This window comes from Lycorma delicatula, chromosome 3, assembly GCF_047948215.1.
Source record: "Lycorma delicatula isolate Av1 chromosome 3, ASM4794821v1, whole genome shotgun sequence".
NCBI lineage: Eukaryota > Metazoa > Arthropoda > Insecta > Hemiptera > Fulgoridae > Lycorma > Lycorma delicatula.
In genome coordinates this window covers 19450975-19468477 of record NC_134457.1, presented here as the reverse complement: position 1 = coordinate 19468477, position 17503 = coordinate 19450975, and the positions used below count along the sequence as shown (strand labels likewise).

Sequence of the window (17503 nt, the reverse complement as noted above, 5' to 3'; positions counted from 1 at the left end):
AATTTGTAGCTAAAACAGCATGCTACATGTAATCAACTGTAGAATATTCAAAAAGTGCCCAACCTTATGGAAGAATTTTTTTCATCATTGCTAGTTAAATTGAGGAAAACTGAAGAAAAATGGGTTGAACAATGCAACAGAGAATATTGATTGTCCCCCAAAAAATTGCATGTGCCAGTTATGTCTAGATCCAGAATGCCTTCGCAGAAAAGTTTGGTGTGGATGCACCAAACAAGTCCTCCATTAAGCGGCTGTACGACAAGTTCCAAGAGAGAGGAAATGTGGCAGATGCAGCCAAACGTGATTGACCGAAAGTGCTTACACAAGAAAAATTGATCGATATACAAGCTGCATATTCTGTTAGTCCCAAGAAGTATGTGCAACGCTTATCTAGCCACTTTGTTCTCTCCGTTGGTAGTGCCCACACGCCATCGCACAAGTGTTTATTGATGCATCCGTACAGAATTCATGTTTTTCGCGAGTGTTTAGCTGCAGACACTGGAAAACATGTAGCTTTGTGTTAGCGGTTAATGTCATCTGTAATGCCAGATGGAGAACTCGATAATCGGTTTTGGTCGACGAGGCACGGTTCCATCTCGATGGATACGTGAATACACAGAATTCACGTATTTGGTGTGAATTCACGAAAAATCCACATCAGCGACACGAGTCTGCTCTGCACGGACAAAAAGTTGGTGTTTGGTGTGCAATTTCACCTAGACGAATCTTCATGACATTCTTTCATCGCACAAAGAACAGTGAGCGCTAGATACAGATGGTGCAACAATTTGTATACACTATAACTGCAGACCGGCTAGAGTACACGTGGTTTCTGCAGGGAAATGCTACGACTCATGCCTCATGCAGCCAACTACACTATGACTTTCTTGGATCAGTGTTTCATGGACAAGTAATTTCGAAGGGGTTGTGGCTCCCTCTATCTCCTCATTTATCCTCTCTTGACTTTTTCTTGTGGAGATACCTTAAGGATGCTGTTAACAAAACTCATCCATACACCATTTCCTGAATTGCAGAACGAATTTGAAGGATGTGTCGCTGCAATTCCTCAACAAACGTTACAGCATGTGTTAAAGAGCACGCAACGTCGTATTTAATTATGTAAATCGCATAAGGGAGGCCAATTTCAACGACTATTGTAACTTACTCACTTCTCATAAGGTTGTGTCACTTTTGTACACTCTGCATGTTGTTGCTTCATCCAGTATTCTGTCACCAAAGTCTCCAAATATCTGTAATTTTATTTTTTCTATACTAGCTGTATTCTAAATCGAGGCTAATATGGCTTCATGAAAGGGGTTGGCACCGAGGATTGCATCTTAAATGCTCTTACCGAGGTGGAAAGCGCCGACTGCAAATATGTTTTGGGTATTTTTATTGATATAGAGGCACCATTTTCTTCCTTGTGTTGGAGTTCTGTCCTCTATGCTTTGGAACGCCGCGATGTTCCCGAAGCCATACAGGCCGTGGTAAGAGACTACTTGTCTAACCGTACGGCTCTGTTTAAGGATGCGCACCTAGTTGTGGAAAAATCCGTCACCAGGGGAAGCCCGCAGGGTTCCGTTCAAGGTCCCCTGCTGTAGAACCTGGTGTTCGACTGGTTTCTGGGGTTGACATTCCCAGAAGGAGTCACGGCCCAGGCTTTCGCCGATGTCTCCATGTTTCCATGTCTCCTTTTAGTTCGTGGAAATTCACGACCACAGCTAGAAATCAGAGCGCATGCGGCTTTGTCAACCGCCGAAGGCTGGATGGACATACAAAATTTAAAGATTTCTGTGCCCAAGACGAAGTTCATGCTTCTGAAGGGCGCAGACAAATTATCATGCTGTCGAAACCCCCACATTAAGTATAAAGGCTGTGTAATCATGTAATCAGCCGAGTAAGGGTTCATAAGTACCTAGGTGTTTTGTTTGATGACAAGTTGCTTTTTAGCAACCACATTAAACAAGTTGCGGCGGACGCTGTCTCTGTGATGCAGAAACTTAGAAGGATTGCTCAGAAAGACTACGGGCTGTCTGGTCGCCAAATGTACTTGGTGTACCGACGTGTTTTCGAGAGTATGATCGCATACGCGGCGCCAGTTTGGGCGCACAGGTTGGATAGAAATAGAGCACTGCTTCAAAATTTAAGGAGTGCCCAGCGCAGAGCCTTAATTGTATGGACTGGTGTTTTTAAAACAACCTCTTACGAGGCTACTACCGTATTGGGAAAGGATCTCCCAATCGATTTAATGGTGAAAGTTCAAGCAGCCATGTGGAAGTTGCGAAGAGGTCGGGAAATCGAGGTATTTGGGATGCGGTTTCGGGCCGGGCTAGAACCGGAACGGAACGGCTATCACAACGCACCGGGTCTAAATTTCGAACAGTTGCCCATTTCCCGCCTGCGGAAGAGGCTTTGGAGCCTCGCGATGGAGGCATGGCAGCATGATTGGCACGCCACGACTAAGGGAAGATCTCTGTATAGATTTATACAGGGTCTGGGGGGATGGTATGCCTCGAGTTCATTTTTAAGGGCGGCGGGTGCCCAAGTGCTCACCAACCATGTGAATTTGATGCAATATCTGTTCAGGTTTCGCCTAGCGGCTGATGAGTTGTGTGTCTGCGGGGAGGTCCAGTCGAACGAACATCTAATGTTCGACTGCCCTGCTCTTGGGGGGGCCAGAGACCGGGCCACACTGGAACTTAGCGGTTAGGGGGAAAACTGGCCGCTCATAAACGCCGAGTCAATGTGGCGTGAGCCGCATTGTCGGATCGTGTGGGAGTTCCTCGATGAGATTGCGTTGTTCAACCGTCATCGTTAGATTGGTTAATTTAAATGGGATTTATTGATTCCTGTAGCGTGTCTGTGAAAAGTCTTCCTTGAAATAATGGCTGCCATTAGCCAGTAATAAGCTCCAAGCGCTTTAAATGGTGGACAGTCACTAGCTGGCAAACAGCGACCGAGGCGTGGCGACTTAAATTGCCGTCTTTTTAATGTATAACTCTATAGTTTTTAATTTGTAACAAGGGGTGCGCCTCCCCGATCTAGTTTTAATGTGACAAGTGAACGGAAGGGACACATAAAGCGGGTGCTGTACGGCACCCAGCTTAACTGCTCACGCAAGTTAGGAGATCACTAGGAGTATTAGGAAAACGAGGTCACAAATCTGTTTCAGAGGCACAGTAGCCGTTTTTTGGCACGGAACATTTGGTCTATGCTCTAGGGCGACCGAATGGGGTGGTGGCGGGAGAAATGCCAGCTAACCAATACCCTTTACTTAGTTCGAGCAGTCATGTGGAAGTTGCGAAGAGGTCGGGAGGCCGAGGCATTTCGGATGCGGTTTCGAGCCGGGCCAGAACCGGAGCGGAACGGTGATCACAATGCACCGGAACAAAATTTCGTCCAGTTGCCCATCTCCCGTCTGCGGAAGAGGCTACGGAGCCTCGCGATGGAGGCATGACAGCTTGAATCGCACACCACGACTAAGGGAAGATCCTTGTATAGTTTTATACAGGATCTGGGGGGATGGTATGCCTCGAGTTCGTTTTTAAGGGCGTCGGGTGCCCAGGTGCTCACCAACCATGTAAACTTGAACCAATATCTGTTTCGGTTTCGCCTGGTGGCTGATGAGTTGTGTGTCTGCGGGGAGGTCCAGTCGAACGTGCATATGATGTTCGACTGCCATGCTCTTGGGGGGGTCAGAGACCGAGCCACCCTGGAACTTAGAGGTCAGGGGGAAACTTGGCCGCTCACAAACGGCGAGTCAGTGTGGCGAGAGCCGCATTGTCGGACCGTGTGGGAGTTCCTCGATGAGGTTGCTATGTTCAACCGTCATCGGTAATTTTAAGGGCTTATTAAATATAATATGGACTCCTACAGCTCTGCTGCTGGAAGCCATCTCCGAGAATATGGCTGGCCATCAGCCAAATCAGCTCCAAGCGCTGTTAAATGGTGGACAGGTACTAGCTGGCATACAGCGACCGAGGCGTGGCAGCCTAAATTGCTGCCTTTTATTTAATAGTACCGCGTAGTTTTAAATTGTAAAAAATTGTAAAAACGACAACGCTTCTGATCATTAAACGAAAAGAACTCCAGCCGTGTTATAGAAAAACAATGATATCAAAATGCGGCTTAGTTCAAAAGGAATAATTTTTGTTTCGCGTATTAAAAGTAATTATAGTCCGTATAAAATTGATTTGACACACAACACCATATTGGTAAGTCGTGTTTTTATTCGGCTCCTAACGAATATGTTTGGTGGCCTCCGTGGCGTGAGTGGTAACGTTTCAGATTTTAATCCGGTGGTTCCGAGTTGGAATCCCGGTCAGGCATGGCATTTTCATACGCTATAAATCATTCATACATCATCTGAAGCAATGCATAACGGTGGTTTCTGAGGTTAGAAAAAACAAAAAAAACGAATACTTAGTTGTGTTTCAGTGTTACTTAGTAATCAGTGTTACTATTTGTGAATTTTGTTCTTGGCTTTTACATAGCAAGAACGCTAAATGACCAAAAAGCGATTGTTTGGTCATATATATGTAAAAAAATAACCTAACAAAGGATTTTTTGGTCATTATGTAGGGATATTATTTCTGTGTATTTGGTTATTTCGACTTTTTTTGTTTTCATAGTCTTAAGTCTATCTGGGCTATAAGAAAGTTGGGTGTTTTAATTTATTTACTGCAAGTCATCCTTCTTGGTGGCTTTTCTTTTTGTTTTGGTGTTTTTTTTTTTTTTTAATAAAATACAAATGTTTTAGCTGTTAAATATAATTCAAAGAAATTTGTTACTTAATCAGTTGCGATTTTGTTTACATTGGCAACGGTCATACGGGCTCTTTGTGATTGGTCGTTGTGTTTGACAGCGGCCATCTTGCATTGATCTGATTGGTTTTCCTTTGTTTACATTTCCATCTTATTTATTAAAAAACTGTACAAATTAAAAATAGATAAATAGATTTATTAAAAATAGATGAAAACAATCTTTGATGCGGGTTATATATCGTGCTAAAATTTTTTTATCGTGTTTTTTTTTTTAATAAAATGCAGATGTTAAATATAATTCAAAGAAATTTGGTCGTTGTGTTTGACAGCGGCCATCTTGCATTGATGTGATTGGTTTTCCTTTGTTTACATTTCCAAATTAAAAATGTACAAATTAAAAATAGATAGATAGATTTAAAATAATAGATGAAAAAATCTTTGATGCGGGTTATATATCGTGCTAAAATTTGAGCTCAATCGGTGCAGAACATTTTGAGTTTTTGAAGCCGTACACAAACGAACTTAACATTTTTATATATATAGATAATGACAAAATAAAAAACTGAAACTAAAATGTTTGACACAAAAACATATAACTACCGTAAAAAATATCTAAAAACACTATTAAAAAGTATGTAAAATACTAGCATTCAAAAGAAACAAATCAGCGGGCCCAAAACTTCCTTATCATTGCCCAGAATTAAACGAAAATTCTGTTATTAAAAAGAAATAGAATTTTGTTTTTATCTATACTATATGGAAAATGAATTTCCTGCACTACCGTTTTGATATATTTTCAAATTTTGAATATTTTCCGTTTATCGCGTATACGTAATTTACCATGATACAATTTTTAATTTAAAATCCGTGAATTAAAATATTTCTAACTTTTCAAGTACGATGGTATTCAAATTATTGAAATTAAAAATATTAAATACTCGTACATGAAGAATTACTGAAATTGTTATTAAGGTTATATTGATTTACAAAAAATAATATTGGGTTTTTAATTTATTAGAATATTTTTTGGATGAGGTATACACACTGCTATTTTAAAGCTAGAATCAAAGCAAAAAAACTGACAACACTTTCCAAAAGTGTAGGACTTTTCCTACAACGATCGGTTGTTTCTGATACATGGCTCACACACACAACATAATTTAAAATATTTATCATTTTATATAAATAAAATATTCTTTCGTCTATTTAATTGAACGATTCTAAATAAAACGCGCGCGGATACCGTATTTAATTCGCGCGGGTGTGGCGGTACGAGCGGCGACGGTTGGGACTAACTAAACTAATGTAATTCCATAACTCAGGCTTACATAGAACAAATTTCTCTTGTACGGTTGGAAGACTGGTGTCGCCGCGAGGCTTAACGCACCAGGTATCGAGTCAACCGGGCGATCGAGTTCGAGACCCGGCCAGACCGAGTTACTTTTTTTACATTGTAAATATTATTAATTTATTTAATTCTACCGCTCATCTGTGACATCACAACGTAGCAATAACTTGTTATTTATAAAAAATATTGTTATTTTTTAATCAATAACATATGTGTCTAAGAAAAATATGACCTTAAATAGGCAAAATCTCGAGATACTGAGGGTGACAGTTCTTCAGCTTGAATTTTAAGTTGAAAATTGAATGGTATCAATGCCCCATGTATAGAAGTAATCTGATCAAGTCTAATCAAAATCGGTCCAGTAGTTCTGGATATATAAGGTTATTTAGAGGCTAACACCAAACACACACACGTACATACGAACATTTAACATTCCGAAAATTTCCATCCAGTTTTTTTCATCCAAAAAAATTCTTCAGTTCCTTAGTGTCAAAACATTAAGATCCAGTGAAAACCGTATATGCCCAAATTGGATCTATTAAAATACTTTCCCTTCTAGAGCTATAGCGTTATCAAGACGGGAAAGTAAAAGACCGTTTCAATTACGCGTATGGCCATAAATTGCTTTACTATATTTCCGCTTGACAGCGCCACTAACAAAGAGGAAACTCCTGCTTTCTGTATTTTAAAGTTTGCTACATGTAAACCTGTAGTTATAGTTCAACGTGTGTTTTCATTTAAAGTTTTTTTATGATCTTTCGAGTGACAATAACATTAGCCGATGGAATTATAAGTTTGAAACGACCGGATATCTGTGTAAAAGGAAGACTACGAGACAACCGAGTTAGATAGGCCGGCCGGAAACTTGAAATATATAATGCGTAGATAAACTTGGATATATAATGCGTCAAAATAGAACACTGAAGATTGTGAACCGAGACAGGTATTATTAGAGATAATAGAGAAAGGTGATATTTAAAGAGATAAATTGAGAAAGAGATAATAAAGGAGAATACATAAAGCAGACCAGGGTAAGTGCAACCAAAAGAAGATAACGGTTATAAAGGAAAAGACTGAGACCTGAGACAGGCATTACTAGAAGACACAAATTGATGTATAAAAAGTCCTGAGACAATTGGTGAAGAAATGGCCGGAGAGCGAAGGAGGGAAAGATAGCCCTGTATGGAGCTATCGTTCGTCTGCGCTTGAGCGGATGGGTGATGATGCTGAAGCACTGGGACCCCCTGAGTTCAAAGACACCCCCAGGGTTGAACTATGCTTTACTGCTGATCCGACCCCTGGTGGGGAAGAATGGTGAAACATAAGTTTTAGTCAGTAGGATGCGGGCACACATAGGCTCTTATAAAAACATCTAGCCGAATCCGTGCGAGTCCTACACTCACCCACTTGTGGGGGTACGTAAATGGGATATCTCCGCAACAACGATAACAAAAAAAAAAACCTGAGATGCCTGTGTGACGACTGTCTGGAATGAGATATTTACATATGAATTCATACAGTTTTCAATTGGCTTTGAAGCCAAGACTACGCTGTTTGTGTCAATTTCGCAAACGAAATGTTGAAACATAAAGATGAGATTTTGTTGATCGTACTGTGATTAGTGATGAATCAACATTTCATTTTAGCAGAAAGGTTAATACACATCTAGAAATCAGTAAATTCTCATGAATACTTACAATACAAAAGGGATTCCCCAAAATTAAATATTTAGTGTGCAATATTCTGGCAACCACTTCAAGGGTCGTCCTTTTGCTGAAGCATGAAGAAAGGTGCTCACATTGAACACTTGCAAGGGAAAACTGTAAGAGTTACTGTTTTATTATATTTCTCATTCATTACTGTGTATCAAAACCCCTATATTCTTTTTTGTAAACTCTGTATTTAAAATAAATACAAATTTTGAATATTATTTTACTAAAATTAAAAATAAAATTATATCTTTACCGTTTGTCCACCGTCAGTCTTGTTGGAAATCGAATCTTGTACATTCATTACAGTAGTGGTGGTGGTAGTTTGGTGCCGCAATAGTGGTGAATCACTGCCAGGAGGCACCGGTGAATCACTTGATGGAGCCTGACCCATTGGGCCCGCTGGAGTATCTGAAACATAAATTAATAAACCATTCTTCATTCATTTTATTTATTTTTTATTTGCAATATTAGATTGACGTCTAATTAAAAAAACCTTTTTTTAAAAAGAATAAGCAGCAGATCTTTATAATGTTTGAGAATTCTAAGCCGGGTTCAATACCAAACCTTCCAATAAAAGGAAAAGATACTACCACTCCGCCATAGAGATCAATTAGTAGTAACGTATCTACGTAACGCAGTTGAGCCAATATAAAAAAATGCTAATCAAATTTTCCGTCTTAAAACAATTCTGCAGTACCATAAAGTTAAAAACCAAAGTTTAAAAGCAATTTTTGATGACTTTAAAAAAACTTATGATTCAATTCATACAAAATCACTTTTTCAAGTTCTTCACGAATTTAAAGACGATAAAAAAAATCTGTAAATATTATTATAGAAATGTTTCAGAAGCAGTTTCTGATCCTTTTGAAATTAAAACTGGGGTACGACAGGTAGATGGCATCTCCCTAGTACTATTTAATTGTGCTTTGGTAAAGGTTATAACAAAACGGATCAAGAAGCTTAAAGAGTTATCTATGGATCTATAATGATATTTGGTACTCAAAATAAATCTCTGTTGACCAATCATCTCGATTTCGCGTATGATTTAGTAATCTTTGCAAACGACTCGGAAGAAGAAAAATCTAAACTAGTAGAATTAAAAAAACGTACAAGCAAAATAAGATTACTAATATAAAAAAAAAAAACGGAATGGATTTCCAGCGCAAAAAGCTCAATCAGTATAATTAAAATATCTCCTAATAAAAAGATTAAAAGAATTCTAAATTTAAATAACTTGGATAAGTAATTATTGGAATGTTCTAAAAATAGAAAATATGAAAGCAAGAATACAAAAAATGGAAAAGCTTGTCATGTAAGAGGACAAATTAATAATAAAAAAATCAATATCGAGAGAAATGCTAAATTATAGGCACTATAAGATTGGAGCTTCATATGGATGTGAATGCTTGATTTTATTTACAAAAAAAAAAAAAAAAAAATTGGAAAAGTGGAAAGAAAAACAGTAAGAAAAGTTCATGGTAAACTTAAAAAGAAAAGAGTAAGATCTAAAGTAAAAGAGAAACTTTTAAACTTAGAAAGAAACTTAGAAAAGAGAAAGATCTTTACAAAAACTGGGAGATAATTTTTAAGGAAATTTTGGAAACCTGGAAAACTGATTCTCTAAGAGTTGAATCATAAGCTTTATTTAAGTCAACAAAAATTGCTACTAATTTTTTATACACTTGCTTTTCTTTAACCCACATTTTTTTTTGTCCTCAAATCTTGCATCCTTAATTTAACATATTTCCTAACAGTGCCGACTGATGAAATTCTACACAATTACTAAGGTCGGATGACAATACAATATTCATTAATTTTGCAAATATCCTCTCCATACGGGAGTAAATTAAGGGTGCGAGTGTAAAATATTGCAAAATATGAAAAACGGTTATGCGAGGTTTTTGGGGTATGTCAGTCTTAGCCGAGTTAGATATCTCGATGGACTTAGGATCGAAGAATTTGACAGGTTCAAATTAACAGGAAGAAAACCTTGCAATAATGATGCATTATAGCGATGAATCGAATGAGAAATCTTTTATAAAAATGTTTCTCGAAAATTGTGATAGTTAAATAATTGAAATAAAAACTTTAATATGCAAAAATTTCATAATTACCTTACTTTATATAGTAAATGTTTGATTGAAAATTGTTTGATATTTTGTAAATAAATTAGAAATTTCAATTATGATGCTATATTTTGAAATGAAAATTAACCCACTAATTAAACACATGCAATGTATGATAAAAATTTGATTAAAGTACAACTAAAATGTCTAAAGCAAGTTTTTTTTTTTTTTTTTTTTTTTGTCTTCAGTCATTTGACTGGTTTGATGCAGCTCTCCAAGATTCCCTATCTAGTGCTAGTCGTTTCATTTCAGTATACCCTCTACATCCTACATCCCCAACAATTTGTTTTACATACTCCAAACGTGGCCTGCCTACACAATTTTTCCCTTCTACCTGTCCTTCCAATATTAAAGCGACTATTCCAGGATGCCTTAGTATGTGGCCTATAAGTCTGTCTCTTCTTTTAACTATATTTTTCCAAATGCTTCTTTCTTCATATATTTGCCGCAATACCTCTTCATTTGTCACTTTATCCACCCATCTGATTTTTAACATTCTCCTATAGCACCACATTTCAAAAGCTTCTAATCTTTTCTTCTCAGATACTCCGATCGTCCAAGTTTCACTTCCATGTAAAGCGACACTCCAAACATACACTTTCAAAAATCTTTTCCTGAGATTTAAATTAATTTTTGATGTAAACAAATTATATTTCTTACTGAAGGCTCGTTTAGCTTGTGCTATTCGTCATTTTATATCGCTCCTGCTTCGTCCATCTTTAGTAATTTTACTTCCCAAATAACAAAATTCTTCTACCTCCATAATCTTTTCTCCTCCTATTTTCACATTCAGCGGTCCATCTTTGTTATTTCTACTACATTTCATTACTTTTGTTTTGTTCTTGTTTATTTTCATGCGATAGTTCTTGCGTAGGACTTCATCTATGCCGTTCATTGTTTCTTCTAAATCCTTTTTACTCTCGGCTAGAATTACTATATCATCAGCAAATCGTAGCATCTTTATCTTTTCACCTTGTACTGTTACTCCGAATCTAAATTGTTCTTTAACATCATTAACTGCTAGTTTTTAAAATTCTAAAAAAAATTTTGTAATATTATTTACTTTATAGTACTGCAGAATTGTTTTATCACAACAATTTTTTGAAAATTTGTTCATCACAACTTCTTCCTGGTCGAAAACCGTTCTGATACTCTTCTAATCCATTTTCAAGGATTAGTTGAATTCTATTTTATAGAATTTTGTATGATAATCACAAAAGGGATATACCTCTATAGTTATTCAAATTTACCTTATCGCCCTTTTTATGAGGTGGATGATGTAACAGCGTATTCTTTCATTCATATAGGCATTCAGATCGTTTCATTTTGGGGATTAAAGTTTATTTATTGGAATAACTATTTACTTCAATAATTCGACCGAAGATATTAGTTAAAATACTGGTGAAAACATGTACATAAATCTTCCGGAAATGAATATGATTTCTTTGTATTTTTGAACTAAAAGTATCATGAAACGTTGATATATGCAAAAACCACGATATCCAAAACCAATCGGCAAAGAGTCGATAGATTACAAAGAGAATCGTTTAGCTATAGTGCTGTATCAGCAACAGAGCTATAAATTTGAAAGTATAATCACAGCAATATAAACAAAACAATTAAATGCAATTTGTAAAAATTAAGTTTTTAGTTATTCAGAAACAATTATTTTTTATAAAGGACATACAATTTGCTCAAAGTAGTTCAAAATTAAGACTTTTTTATTTTATTCACTTTTTTAAAATATATTTTATTACAGAGAAAGTTTTACTAGTTTTACAAATAGTCCCTCCGGCTCTACAAATGTCGTTATTCAGGTTTAATGTCATAAATTTTTACAGACCGCATTAAATTTTAATATTATGTGACCCAGTTTTACATTTTTTGATATTGCATGCATACTCGACTAAAAATAAAACACAACTAAAATGGATCACGCTTATTTATGATAATATTTTATTAACGAACAAAACCAGATAAAAAATACGTAAATTTTTGTTTAATAAAAAGAAACAATATATATATATATATATATATAAATTAATTTATTTCAGCATGTGACAAAGATGAAAGATTTCTTTAGCAGTACCCGTATCTCTTTTCTAAATATAATTTAAGTAAACAACATTATCATATATTACGTTCAAAACAGAACAAGAAAATCAAACTCAAAACACACACACACACACACACACACACACACACACACACACACACACACACAAAATTATTACTCTCAACCCGAAATTCTCCGCAATATGGTACAGTGCTTGCTGTTCTTCCAAAGGTCTGAGTTAAAGAGTCTGATAAACATTTATCATCTGACAAACATTTAAATGTCTGACAACATTTAAAACCAAATCAGTTTATTTATTTTAAATATTTTGGAAAAATTATTGATATACTTTATACAATTTAGGTATATTAAAAAAATAATAATGTAAATTATATTTCTTTAAAAAAAAAAAGCTGAAACACAATTATAGGACGTTCCCGTCACGCGGTTAAATCGCGTTCCAAGAAAGTTCTACAACTGTGGGTTGTTTCTGACACACGGCTTACACACACACAACTTAATTTAAAATATTTACTATTTTATTTAAATATAATATTTTTTCACTTATTTAATTCATTGAGTTTAACTAAAACGCTACCGTATTTAATTACATTTAAACGCGCGGGTGTGGCGGTACTAGTGGCGACGGTCGGCACTAAATAAATTAATGTAATTTCACAATTTACATAGAACAAATTTTACTTGTACGGTGAGCAGACTCGTGTATCCGCGAGGCTTAACTCAACAGATACCAGTCAACCGGGCGATCGAGTTGGAGATCCAGCCGGAACGAGGTACTTTTTTAAATTTCAAATATTATTCATTTATTTGATTCTATCCAGACGACTGCAATAATACGTCGTGCTACTAATCTTTGAAATATTAAAAAAAAAAAAATTAATATTTAAATTGTATAAAAAAATAATTTGGTTGGCAATTCAATGGAATCTCAAACACTCCGGTCCAAGAAAACGAGAGAAAAGGGAATTTATCCCAGATGGAAAAAGGGAAATTCCAAGATGGCGGACTGCAACACTGCGCTTCTTGTGGTGAAAAGATACACTATTGACGCAGTATGCCCACTAAACTAAACTAGTGGTAGTTTACAGCGTTTTTGGGGTAGAGGTGCGATTTAATAAAAATTTTCTTTTGAAAATATTGTTATTTTTTAATTGTTAACAAATGTGCTTAGGAAAAATATGACCTTAATTGGGCGAAATCTCGAGATACTGAGGGTAACTTTGTTCTACAGCCTCACCCCCTTGAACTTTTATATTGAAAATTTAATGGCATCACTGTCAAGTAATCTGATCAAGATTGGTCAAAATCGGTCTAATAGTTCTGAAGATATAAGGTAATTTAGACGCCAACACCAAATACACATTTACATACGAACATTAACATCTGGAAAATTTCCATCCGGTTTTTGGGTTCCTTAGGTGTCAAAATCTGGTGAAAACCGCATATGCCCAAATGGGACTGATTATAATAATTTTCCTTCTAGAGTTATAGTTCTGCTATAACGATATCTAGAAAGAATGTGAAATGAACCGAAGACAAATAGAATATCCATAAAAGAATTTTTACAACTTTGATAGGTTATAAAAAAATTACTATATCACTTACATTTATGATTCTTTCCCAGTATGATAAATCTTACGTTGAAGGTTTATTTTCGTGTGTAATTCAGGAGCATTCAACATGTGCTCAATTATTAGCGAATGTAGATACAATGTCTAGGCAGTAATCTAACTCTTATAAGTACGAGTTAGCGTTATAGCATCAGTGATAGTAAATATTAAATATGTATAATTCTCGTCTTCAAATCTTTTATGTCAGCAGCCCAAGAGACATGATTCTCGTCGAAATCATATTTTATAAAAAAATCACAAGACGTTAATTCAAGTTATGGTTCGGTAATCATCCTGTTAAGACCATCATGATTAAGAAATTTGTTGTCCAGAAATTCATAAACAGATTGAGCACCGTGTGGTAGGGTTCTGTGTTACTAGAAAATTATAGTATGAAAATGTTATACTTTAAGATATAGAGAATTTTCCAACTTAAAAAAGTAATTTTGTTGGACATAGTTTCTTCAAGAAACATTAACACTTACTTTCACAAAACACAATAAATAACTTTCGAACTGTCCCGCATGTGCTTAACATTAAAATACGGACTTTCTGATACCCAGATTATGAAGTTTTGATTATTTAATTTCCCTGATAAATGAAAAATATCTTATCAGGAAAAGCAATTTTATCAAAATAGTTGTCATCATCTTCCCAACGTCTGACCATAGTAACCGTAAATTCTTACGAGCAATACTACCTTCTTGTGAGATTTACTGTAGCAAATGAAATTTGAAAGAATGCATTTTTAAACATTTCCTTACCACATCTATGAAGAAAGAAGGGTGTTAAGTAGGGAATACAAAATATTTCCACCTTATAGTTTACTCAATACGATAATGGTTGCATGTGGAAAAAGGTTTCACATGTTTAGCATACGACAAGCCCCAACTTCTTACAATTTCAGCAATATTTTGGTCATCCCTTGTCGTAAGGGTTGGTCATATCAAAAATTGTTTCAGACAAAAGTTTTAGGTAATGTTTACAGGATTAACCACCACTTTAAACTGATTCGATATTGTGTCTATTAAGGGAGATATGATTTTTTTTAATCTTCGAAACCCCATTTTTTCCATCCCGTGGGCCAATCGTTGGTGATATCAAAAAACTTTACTTATATAGGTTTTAGGCCCTTATCCAAAGAATAGTAAAAATTTGAAATAAATTCGATATTTTACTTAATAAGAAAGTTGTAGCGATATTTTTTTTTCGAAAAAGCCCCCTATTTCCACCTCCATGGTCCGATTTTTCCCATTAACGAACTGTACCGAGATTTTCGGTATATTTTAAGTATCAATTTGAAAGTGATTGGCGCAAAATTACGACAGTTATCGTGTTCACAAGAAAGTGAAATATGCATATAAACTTTTGAAGTGACGGTGGTTTTGGGGTCTGGGAGATGTGAAACGCGAAGAATGTCGAAATTTTTCGGAAGTCGAATCATGGTACCCATTGCAATAGATAGCTTTCTTTTGAAATCTCTCTAATAGTACTGCATAGATGACCTACGTGGGTTACTTTTACTGTATTAAATAATTTAATGAAAGTTTGTTCATTATTAAAGATAATTAAAGTTGTATAATTTTCAAAGCTTTACCCCTGGGAGATTTTTATTTCAAATACACTATAAGGTATTTGAAACAGTAATGATATAATTATACAATATTTACACTATAATTGAGAAAATGCTTACTAAACACATGGGTTCAATTTAGCTCCCTTGATGATGGATTACTTTTAATATTAAAAAACTATGCATTATTAAAAGTATGATTGATGAAAATATCAAAGTTTTAGTAAAATATTTTAGCCAGTTGGCTCCTTTGACCAGCTACATTTTTATCTTCAAAATTATACTGTATTGAGAATTTATTCGATAAAAAAAAAAAATAAAAAATTTAGTAAAAAATTGAGGTCACATTTAAAACCGTTACTCTACAGTTATTTCATATAATATTTTCAATTGCAACTATAACTGAAAAAAAGGTAAAATATGAGAAATTATAAAAAAATTCAAATAATTTTTTTAATTCTTAAGTTCCATGGGATTCTTTAATAAGACCCTAATTTTATCTATATTACTACTAGTTAAAGTTAGTTAGATATTCTTGAAAATTATAATCTAATTTTAAACTTTAAAAAAGTTACAAAAAAAATTAAAACTTCTACCAAATGAGGGTCAGATACAGTCCCTTTGTTTTTTGACGTCTAAAAGCTTGTTTATTGTAGTAATTTATTTACATTATTAAAGTGGTACAATATTATTCAACAAGGCTAAACAAATTATGGTTTACTAAAGAAAAAACATGGGTAACGTGATACTCTCTTCTCCGATGTAGACAAAATTCGGGACAACGCTAAGATATATATAAATGTTAAGTTCGTTTGTGTACGGCTTCAAAAAATCAAAATGTTCTGCACCGATTGAGCTCAAATTTTAGCACGATATATAACCCGCATCAAAGATTGTTTTCATCTATTTTTAATAAATCTATCTATTTTTAATTTGGAAATGCAAACAAAGGAAAACCAATCAGATCAATGCAAGATGGCCGCTGTCAAACACAACGACCAAATTTCTTTGAATTATATTTAACATCTGTATTTTATTAAAAAAAAAAACACGATAAAAAAATTTTAGCACGATATATAATAACCTGCAACAAAGACTGTTTTCATCTATTTTTAATAAATCTATTTATCTATTTTTAATTTGTACAGTTTTTTAATAAATAAGAGGCTAATAAATCAGATAGAAATGTAAACAAAGGAAAACCAATCAGATCAATGCAAGATGGCCGCTGTCAAACACAACGACCAATCACAAAGAGCCCGTATGGCCGTTGCAAATGTAAACAAAATCACAACTGATTAAGTAACAAATTTCTTTGAATTATATTTGACAGCTAAAACATCTGTATTTTATTAAAAAAAACAAAAAAAAACACCAAAACAAAAAGAAAAGGCACCAAGAAGGACAACCGCAGTTGGTGATGATATGAATGATTTAGAGCGTATAAAAATGTCATGCCTGATCGGGATTCCAACTCGGAACCACCGGATTAAAGTCCGAGACGTTACCACTCGCGCCACGGAGGCCGGCAAACATATTCGTTAGAAGCAGAATAAAAACACGACTTACCAATATGGCGTTGTGTGTCAAACCAATTTTATACGGACTATAATTACTTTTAATACGCGAAACCCTTTGCAATGATTGAACATTAACTTAAACCTCTTCAAAAATTATTCCTTTTAAACTAAGCCGCATTTTGATATTATTGTTTTACTATAACACGGCTGGAGTTCTTTTCGTTTAATGATAAGAAGCGTTGTCGAAGACAATAACCGAATTCTCTTCCAAAGGACATCATACACCGCTAAACTATTTCTAAATAATTCAAATTCGTGTAATTTTTTTACGAATCGCGTTTTTATCAAAATCTCATCATTTTCTCAATTGACCTGCGGGGTTTTCTTTTCTTTGGAGACCGTAATTCATTATTAGATTCATACTCAGGAATCACGTTGTACACTGAAGCAGCACAACTTCTACTTACGTTAGCAGTTTATTAACATCTGAAATCAACGCCGTTTGATTATTCTGTAATTTGTAAGCATTACTCTCCTTTTGTAAGCATTTAAAATGATGTGTTTTTTCGCACGACTTAAGGTCTTTTTTTCGCAGCCCACAAATCTTTATATATAAAAATGTTAAGTTCGTTTGTGTACGCTTCAAAAACTCAAAATGTTCTGCACCGATTGAGCTCAAATTTTAGCACTATATATAACCCGCATCAAAGATTGTTTTTATCTATTTTACGCTACAGTCACATACCCGCGACCGCGAGAAAACAGTTTTTTAAC

At 35.0% G+C, this 17503-nt stretch overlaps 1 protein-coding gene across 1 annotated transcript in view; it reads right to left on the bottom strand.

The window, feature by feature from the left end:
- Window positions 1–17503, bottom strand: part of Mctp (multiple C2 domain and transmembrane region protein) — an 880976-nt gene that overhangs the window by 554978 nt on the left and 308495 nt on the right. The window contains exon 3 of the mRNA XM_075359495.1: window positions 8077–8231. Coding sequence (XP_075215610.1) covers window positions 8077–8214 — 138 coding nt within the window. The 5' untranslated portion in view covers window positions 8215–8231. The remainder of the gene's footprint in view (window positions 1–8076; window positions 8232–17503) is intronic.